Source organism: Chelon labrosus, assembly GCF_963514085.1.
Source record: "Chelon labrosus genome assembly, contig: SCAFFOLD_120, whole genome shotgun sequence".
Taxonomy (NCBI): domain Eukaryota; kingdom Metazoa; phylum Chordata; class Actinopteri; order Mugiliformes; family Mugilidae; genus Chelon; species Chelon labrosus.
In genome coordinates this window covers 40,771-49,784 of record NW_028181607.1, presented here as the reverse complement: position 1 = coordinate 49,784, position 9,014 = coordinate 40,771, and the positions used below count along the sequence as shown (strand labels likewise).

Here is a 9,014-nt window from a genome sequence, read left to right as displayed (position 1 = left end):
TGGAAAGTGACGTATGCTGTAGTGGGAGGAGCCTATGCTGCAGTGGGAGGGGCCTATGAGCAGTGGGAGGGGCCTATGGAGCAGTGGGAGGGGCCTCTGAGGACCTCCCCAGAGTTTGTCTTGACTATAAATGAGCTGAACTAACTTTGTTCTTGTTCTCTCAGCCCTAGCAGCATGTACCAAGCTTTAATCTTCATCAGGAGCTGTTGAGACACACGACTCAACCTTTATCACTCAGATTATTATGTGAAGAGCTAACAAAGAGCTCTCAGACTCATTAATAATAACACACACCTGGTTTCCTGATAGTTCACCAACAGACTGAAGCTGAAGCCTCTTGACGGAGGAAGTGATTTGATTGTGACGTCGTCTCTTTCCTCAGTTTGGGAACTCGCTGCCTGAATCTTCTGGGCTTCCAGCAGTTTATGGGCGACAGTGAAATGACGTCGGACCTGATCGACGAGGGCAAGGAGCTGATCCGACGGGGTAACTGCTAACGTTCATGGTGTGATAGAAACACGGCCACTTGACTGACATCCTCAATCTCTGAATGTTTCTACAGAGAAAAGGAAGCGGCAACGGATTGAAGATGGAGAGAACAGACGGAGAGTGAGTAGCTTCTTCTTCAGGTTCTAGTTCATACGTCAGTGGTCTCATCTGAACACAACATGCTCTGACTGGCAGAGGGATTGAACCAGCGCTGCTTCTCTGACCACTGGTCCACATGAAGGTTGACGTGTTCATCTCAGTCTGGTGTAGCCTCATGAATCAGCTGATCCAGGTGGAGACAGTGTGTGTTACCTGGTGTGTATTCTACATGTGTGTGTGTTGCAGGAGTGGAAGGAGCGCTATGGCAACCAGAGAGAAGACTACGCTGCCAGGAACAGGAGCAGTCATGAGATGAAGGAGACCAGCTACTCTGACTCTGTCAGCTCCACCAACAACAGACGTGAGGAGGAGGAGGAGGAGGAGGAGGAGGAGGAGGATAGAGGAGGAGGAGGAGGAGGAGGAGGATAGAGGAGGAAGAGGATAGAGGAGGAGGGTAGAGGAGGAGGAGGGTAGAGGAGGAGGAGGAGGATGGAGGATAGAGGGGGAGGAGGATAGAGGAGGAGGAGGAGGAGGATAGAGGAGGATAGAGGATAGAGGAGGAGGAGGATAGAGGAGGAGGAGGAGGAGGATAGAGGAGGATAGAGGATAGAGGAGGAGGAGGATAGAGGAGGAGGAGGAGGAGGAGGAGGAGGATAGAGGAGGATAGAGGATAGAGGAGGAGGAGGATAGAGGAGGAGGAGGAGGAGGAGGATAGAAGAGGAGGAGGAGGATGGAGGATAGAGGAGGATAGAGGAGGAGGATAGAGGAGGAGGAGGAGGAGGAGGAGAGAGGAGGATAGAGGAGGAGGAGGAGGAAGAGGAGGAGGATAGAGGAGGAGGATAGAGGAGGATAGAGGAGGATAGATGAGGAGGAGGAGGAGGAGGGTGGAGGAGAGAGGAGGAGGAGGAGGAGGAGGAGGATAGAGGAGGAGGAGGAGGGGGAGGAGGAAGAGGAGGAGGAGGAGGGGGAGGAGGAGGAGGAGGAGGAAGAGGAAGAGGAGGAGGAGGAGGATAGAGGAGGAGGAGGAGGAGGGGGATAGAGGATAGAGGAGGAGGAGGAGGTAGAGGAGGAGGAGGAGGAGGGGGAGGAGGGGGAGGGGGATAGAGGAGGAGGAGGAGGAGGAGGAGGAGGGTAGAGGAGGAGGAGGAGGAGAAGGAGGAGGAGGAGGAGGAAGAGGATAGAGGAGGAGGATAGAGGAAGAGGAGGAGGAGGAGGAGGAGGAGGATAGAGGAAGAGGAGGAGGAGGAGGAGGAGGAGGAAGATAGAGGAGGAGGAGGATAGAGGAGGAGGAGGAGAGAGGAGGAGGAGAGAGGGGGAGGAGGAGGAGGAGGAGGAGGAGGATAGAGGAGGAGGAAGAGGAGGAGGAGGAGGAGGAGGAAGATAGAGGAGGAGGAGGAGGAGGGGGAGGATAGAGGAAGAGGAGGAGGATAGAGGATAGAGGAGGAGGAGGAGGAGGAGGAGGATAGAGGAGGAAGAGGAGGAGGATAGAAGAGGAGGAGGAGGATAGAGGAGGAGGAGGATAGAGGAGGATAGAGGAGGAGGAGGAGGAGGATAGAGGAGGAGGAGGAGGATAGAGGAGGATAGAGGAGGAGGAGGAGGAGGAGGGGGAAGAGGAGGAGGATAGAGGAGGAAGAGGAGGAGGATAGAAGAGGAGGAGGAGGATAGAGGAGGAGGAGGAGGATAGAGGAGGATAGAGGAGGAGGGGGATAGAGGAGGAGAGAGGAGAGGAGGGTGGAGAGAGAGGAGAGAGCAGGAGGAGGAGGGAGGGGGAGGAGGAGAGAGGAGGAGGAGGAGGAGGGTGGAGGAGAGAGGAGGAGGAGGAGGAGGGTGGAGGAGGAGGGTAGAGGAGGAGGAGGATAGAGGAGGAGGGTAGAGGGGGGAGGAGGATAGAGGAGGAGGAGGAGGAGGAGGAGGAGAGGAGGGTGGGGAGGATAGTGGAGGAGGATTGAGGAGGAGGAGGAGGAGGGTGGAGGAGGAGGGTAGAGGAGGAGGAGGATAGAGGAGGAGGAGGAGGAGGAGGAGGGTGGAGGATAGAGGAGGAGGATAGAGGAGGAGGAGGAGGAGGGTGGAGGAGGAGGGTAGAGGAGGAGGAGGATAGAGGACGAGGGTAGAGGGGGGGAGGAGGAGGAGGATAGAAGAGGAGGAGGATAGAGGAGGAGGAGGAGGAGGTGGAGTAGAGAGGAGGAAGAGGAGGAGGAGGGTGGAGGAGGAGGAGGAGGAGGATAGAGGAGGAGGAGGAGGTGAGGAGGGGATAGAGGAGGAGGAGGAGGAGGAGGATAGAGGAGGAGGAGGATAGAGGAGGAGGAGGAGGAGGATAGAGGAGGAGGAGGAGGAGGAGGATAGAGGAGGAGGATAGAGGAGGAGGAGGAGGAGGAGGGTGGAGGAGAGAGGAGGAGGAGGAGGATAGAGGAGGAGAGAGGAGGAGGAGGGTGGAGGAGAGAGCAGGAGGAGGAGGAGGGGGAGGAGGAGAGAGGAGGAGGAGGAGGAGGGGGTGGAGGAGAGAGGAGGAGGAGGAGGAGGAGGAGGATAGAGGAGGAGGAGGAGGAGGGGGAGGAGGAGGGGGAGGAGGATAGAGGAGGATAGAGGTGGAGGAGGAGGATAGAGGAGGAGGATAGAGGGGGAGGGTGGAGGAGGATAGAGGAGGATAGAGGAGGAGGAGGGGGGGATAGAGGGGGAGGAGGGGGAGGATGGAGGAGGATGGAGGAGGATAGAGGATAGAGGAGGAGGTGGAGGATAGAGGAGGAGGAGGAGGAGGAGGAGAAGGGGGAGGAGGAGGGGGAGGAGGATAGAGGAGGAGGTAGAGGAGGAGGAGGATAGAGGAGGAGGATAGAGGAGGAGGAGGAGGAGGATGAGAAGAGGAGGAGGATAGAGAGAGGAGGAGGAGGATAGAGGAGGAGGAGGAGGATAGAGGAGGATGAGAGGAGGGAGGGGGATAGAGGAGGAGGAGGATAGAAGAGGAGGAGGAGAGAGGGGGAGGAGGAGGGAGGAGGAGGATAGAGGAGGAGGATAGAGGAGGATGAGGAGGAGGATAGAAGAGGATAGAGGAGGAGGGTAGAGGAGGAGGAGGATAGAGGAGGAGGATAGAGGAGGGAAAGAGGTGGAGGATAGATGAGGAGGAGGAGGATAGAGGAGGAGGAGGAGGATAGAGGAGGATAGAGGAGGAGGGTAGAGGAGGAGGAGGATGAGGAGGAGGATAGAGGAGGAGGGAGGTGGATAGAAGAGGAGGAGGAGGATAGAGGAGGATTGTGGAGGAGGGGGATAGAGGGAGGTGGAGGAGGAGGATTGAGGAGGAGGATAGAGGAGGAGAGGAGGAGGAGAGTGGATGAGATGGAGGGTAGAGGAGGAGGGGGTAGAGGAGGAGGAGGATAGGGTGGAGGAGGTGAGAGGAGGAGGAGAGGAGGAGGATAGAAGAGGAGGAGGAGGAGATGTAGAGGAGGAGGTAGTTAGAGGAGGGTAGAGGAGGAGGGTAGAGGAGGAGGAGGAGTGGAGGAGGAGGAGGAGGAGGAGGATGAGAGGTGGAGGAGGTTGAGGAGGAGGTGGAGGGGGAGGGGGAGGAGGAGGATAGAGGGGGAGGAGGAGGAGGAGAGGGGGGGAGGGGGAGGGGGAGGTAGAGGAGGATAGAGAGGAGGAGGAGGGGAGGTGGAGGAGGGTGGAGGGAGGTGAGGAGGGTAGAAGAGGAGGAGGAGGAGGAGGAGGAGGAGGAGGATAGGGAGGAGGAGGAGAGGATTGAGGAGGAGGAGGAGGATAGAAGAGGAGGAGGAGGGTAGGAGGTGGAGGAGGAGGAGGAGGATAGAAGAGGAGGAGGAGGAGGAGGAGGAGGGGGGAGGTGGAGGATAGAGGATAGAGGAGGAGGAGGTGGAGGAGGAGGAGGAGGATAGAGGAGGAGGAGGATTAGAGGAGGAGGAGGATAGAGGATAGAGGATAGAGGAGGAGGATAGAGGAGGAGGAGGAGGAGGATAGAGGAGGAGCAGGAGGAGCAGCAGCAGCAGCAGCAGCAGCAGCAGCAGCAGCATGTTGAGTGAATCTCCCGTTCTCATGTGATGAGGATAGAGGAGGAGGAGCAGGAGGAGGAGGAGGATAGAGGAGGAGGAGGAGGAGGGTTAGAGGAGGATAGAGGAGGATAGAGGAGGAGGAGGAGGATAGAGGAGGAGGAGGAGGAGGAGGAGGAGGGTAGAGGAGGAGGAGGAGGGTAGAGGAGGAGGAGGAGGGGGAGGAGGGTAGAGGAGGAGGAGGAGGATAGAGGAGGAGGAGGAGGAGGATAGAGGAGGATAGATGAGGAGGAGGATAGAAGAGGAGGAGGATAGAGGAGGAGGAGGAGGAGGAGGATAGAGGAGGAGGAGGAGGAGGAGGGGAAGGAGGAGGAGGATAGAGGAGGAGGAGGGGGATAGAGGAGGAGGTGGAGGAGGGAGGAGGAGGTGGAGGAGGAGGAGGAGGAGGATAGAGGAGGAGGAGGATGGAGGAGGAGGAGGAGGAGGAGGATAGAGGGGGAGAGGAGGGGGGGGGGAGGGGGATAGAGGAGGAGGGTAGAGGAGGAGGAGGAGGGTAGAGGAGGAGGAGGAGGAGGAGGAGGAGGATAGAGGAGGAGGAGGAGGAGGAGGAGGAGGGTAGAGGAGGAGGAGGAGGAGGATAGAGGAGGAGGAGGATAGAGGAGGAGGATAGAGAAGGAGGAGGAGGAGGATAGAGGAGGAGGATAGAGGAGGAGGAGGATAGAGGAGGAGGAGGAGACAGGAGGAGGAGGATAGAGGAGGAGGAGGAGGAGGGTAGAGGAGGATAGAGGAGGATAGAAGAGGAGGAGGAGGAGGATAGAGGAGGAGGAGGAGGAGGAGGAGGAGGAGGAGGATAGAGGAGGATAGAGGAGGAGGGTAGAGGAGGAGGAGGAGGGTAGAGGAGGAGGAGGAGGGGGAGGAGGGTAGAGGAGGAGGAGGAGGATAGAGGAGGAGGAGGAGGAGGATAGAGGAGGATAGATGAGGAGGAGGATAGAAGAGGAGGAGGTTAGAGGAGGAGGAGGAGGAGGAGGATAGAGGAGGAGGAGGAGGAGGAGGGGAAGGAGGAGGAGGGGGATAGAGGAGGAGGTGGAGGAGGTGGAGGAGGAGGAGGATAGAGGAGGAGGAGGAGGAGGAGGAGGATGGAGGAGGAGGAGGAGGAGGAGGATAGAGGGGGAGGAGGAGGGGGGGGGGAGGGGGATAGAGGAGGAGGAGGAGGAGGAGGGTAGAGGAGGAGGAGGAGGAGGAGAGGATAGAGGAGGAGGAGGAGGGTAGAGGAGGAGGAGGAGGAGGAGGAGGATAGAGGAGGAGGAGGATAGAGGAGGAGGATAGAGAAGGAGCAGGAGGAGGAGGAGGATAGAGGAGGAGGAGGAGGAGGAGGAGGGTAGAGGAGGAGGAGGAGGAGGGTAGAGGAGGATAGAGGAGGATAGAGGAGGAGGAGGAGGATAGAGGAGGAGGAGCAGCAGCAGCAGCAGGAGGAGCATCCTGAGTGAATCTCCCGTTGTCATGTGATGACTCCACTGACTGACGCTGACGCTGCTTCTCATCAACAGAGGCTAAATATTGTGGCGGTGGGAGTGGAGCAGAGAGGGACTGCATGGAGCTGCTGCAGGACGCTGAACCTTTAGACTTCAACGCTGACGCTCTGACAGACGACGCTCTGGACTCTGAGTCTGGCAGGTAAAGCAGCTTCAACACAACCTGCTGCATCACGTCTGCTTCTATCTGGGAGGAAGCAGCTGGATGCTTCATGACCCACATGTCCAGACTGTCTTCCTCAACGTCCTGTCTCTGTGGTTTCAGACACGCAGGAGGACGCTATCTGTCCATGTCGTCGTCTCGTAGTCGAATATTTGACGACGTCTAACGGGCAGAATGAATGTGAAGCAGAGCTGATAACTGGAGCATCCACCTGCAGAGAGAGGATGGAGCGCATGACCTCCACCTGTCTGCTCATCTCCCAGCATGCATTGAGACAGAAGAACAGGTCACATGTTTAACCTGACATGTGTTGATGAAGCTCAGCGTTCAGCTCAAAGAAGGAACATTCCTGCTGTTACAGTTACAGAAAGCCTCTGATACCAAGCCCTGTCTGTTTCAGCTGCATGATGGACGTCAGGTTTCATGAAGGTCTCACACTTTATTTATATTTTTATTTAACTGTACGTCATGATGGGAACAGTGCTGATCAGATTAATACGTGATGATGTGTCCATGTTCTCTGAGCTCCTCCTCCAATCATGTACAAAGCTCCTAAACATATGAAATGAATGAGCTGTGTCATTTAAACCAGACGTCTTTCATCACTGGTGTCCTCCACTTCCTTATTTAGTTTTTACTTCCTGACTGATCATCAGCTGTTTCTGCAGGTTCCAGACCAACGCTTTGTCAAACTGTCGCTGGTTTTCTTCATCCTTCCTAAATAGTTCATACGTGTTTTACAAGAGAAAGAAAAAGAAAAGTCACTTTTAAAGAAACACATTATTTTATTCAATCCTTTACTGGTTATTTTTTCCAAAGCCGTCGTGTTTTAGAGCTGAGATTATTATTATTTATTATTTTTGTTTGCTATTTACTACAAAATGTTAAATTTTAGTTAATTTACATGTAAGTAGAAAATATAAAGCATCAAGAGTAGATCCCTGAGGAACCCCATAAATAGTTATTGATTGTGGATGTTGGAGTCTTCTGACACACTACAGCAAATACTGCTACTACTACTATAACTACTACTACTACTACTTACTTTACCTAATTAGGTCCGATCTTGTCTTTCCAGCTGGTTCTGCTGCCCCCAAGTGGCCAGAAATAAATCTATGAATGTAGGCGTAACCAAATTGCTTTTTTTAATTAGACATTTTACATATTGACAAGTAAACTGGACACAAAGAGGAACCAGAGTAGTTCCCTGAGGAACCCCATAAATAATTACTCACTGTGGATGTTGGTTTATCAGCTGAATCAGGAAGTGAAGCAGTCGACATGTTGACCAGAACTACTTCCTAAGGTCAGATGTTGTGGTTACAGCTTGTTCCACTGCTAAAAAACAAACATATAAATGCAGGTGTAACCACAGAGTTAAATTAAAATCTACACGTTAGCAAATAAACTGAAAATAAAGAAGGGGACCAAGAGTAGTTCCCTGAGGAACCCCATAAATAATAATTCACTGTGGATGTTGGTGTATCAGCTGAATCAGGAAGTGAAGCAGTCGACATGTTGACCAGAACTACTTCCTAAGGTCAGATGTTGTGGTTACAGCTTGTTCCACTGCTAAAAACAAACGTATAAATGCAGGTGTTACCACAGAGTTAAATTGAAATCTACACATTAGCAAGTAAACTGAAAATAAAGAAGGGGACCAAGAGTAGATCCCTGAGGAACCCCATGCATTGCTATCTGCTGGATGTTGTTGTAGGCATCTGGTACTAAACAAAGAGAACTCCTGCTCCAACAATACATAGACATAGATAGATTATATATATATTTCCACTTTAAGTGTAGAGCAGATGATTGTTCCTTTAAACATCTTTAGAAGACCTTTATCTTTCTTTAGTGTTGGGTGTTGATGAAGAGATCCTGCTGGCAGGTTGAGCTCAGGTCAGAGAATGAACCTGATGATCAGCAGCAACCTGTTCACATCCTCATCTGTCCTCATCAGTGACACTCCTCTGTAAATATGTCAGATATCTTTTGTATTATATGGACTAATTAATGATATAAAGATGTAACTGATGATCTTTCTTTCAGCCTGTTCACCACACTGTATCTTAGTGACCTCCTCCCTCTAGAAACACAACTGTTCACCTTTCAGTAACGTTTCTGTCTGATGCTACTGCACATGTTATGAATATTTATTGTCCGTCATGATCTCAGCACATTTCTCTCTGGTTCTGGAGAGTAGATCTGGTTTGTCCTGTGATTAAAGTAGTGAATCATTCTCAAGAGAAAAGTTGATGTTTGATTTCCTCTGATGTGTCAGTCAATAAAGGTTCTCACAGTGTTACAGAGTCTGGTCCTGTTCATTGACAGAAACATGACACCTGTTGAGATGATACCTGATGATAAAGGAAGATTAGTTCATGGTTAGTAACATGTCTGAGGCTGGTTCTGGATCAAGTTTTGTGAAAGTCATTTTGTCTTTTCATCTCTTTTCTTATCTCATTATGAAGCTTGTCTTTAATGTCTTGAAGTAATGATGTTATCAACTACAGCTGGACGTCATATTGTTCATGTTGAGAGACTGTTTTTCCATGTTTCAGTTGGTACTTCTAATAAGTATGTATTATAAAGATGCATCATCAGATCGATTTACTTTGACTGAAACAAGGCTGCAGAATGACCAATATGTCACTATAAATGAATCCATGGATCCAACATTCATGATGTTTTATTCAATAAATCAATCAATCTTTATAAAGTATTTTAAAAACAACACAGCTG

The 9,014-nt window shown here is 52.3% G+C and overlaps 1 protein-coding gene across 1 annotated transcript; it reads left to right on the top strand.

The window, feature by feature from the left end:
* The first annotated feature begins 90 nt into the window (after positions 1–90).
* LOC311509860 (G-protein coupled receptor-associated protein LMBRD2B-like) lies at positions 91–8,596 on the top strand. The gene is made up of 5 exons (XM_084575299.1): positions 91–486; positions 563–609; positions 835–949; positions 6,125–6,251; positions 6,375–8,596. The coding sequence occupies exons 1-5, from the start codon at positions 426–428 to the stop codon at positions 6,436–6,438; spliced, it is 414 nt and encodes a 137-aa protein (XP_084431425.1). The 5' UTR covers positions 91–425; the 3' UTR covers positions 6,439–8,596.
* The last annotated feature ends 418 nt before the right edge of the window (positions 8,597–9,014 follow it).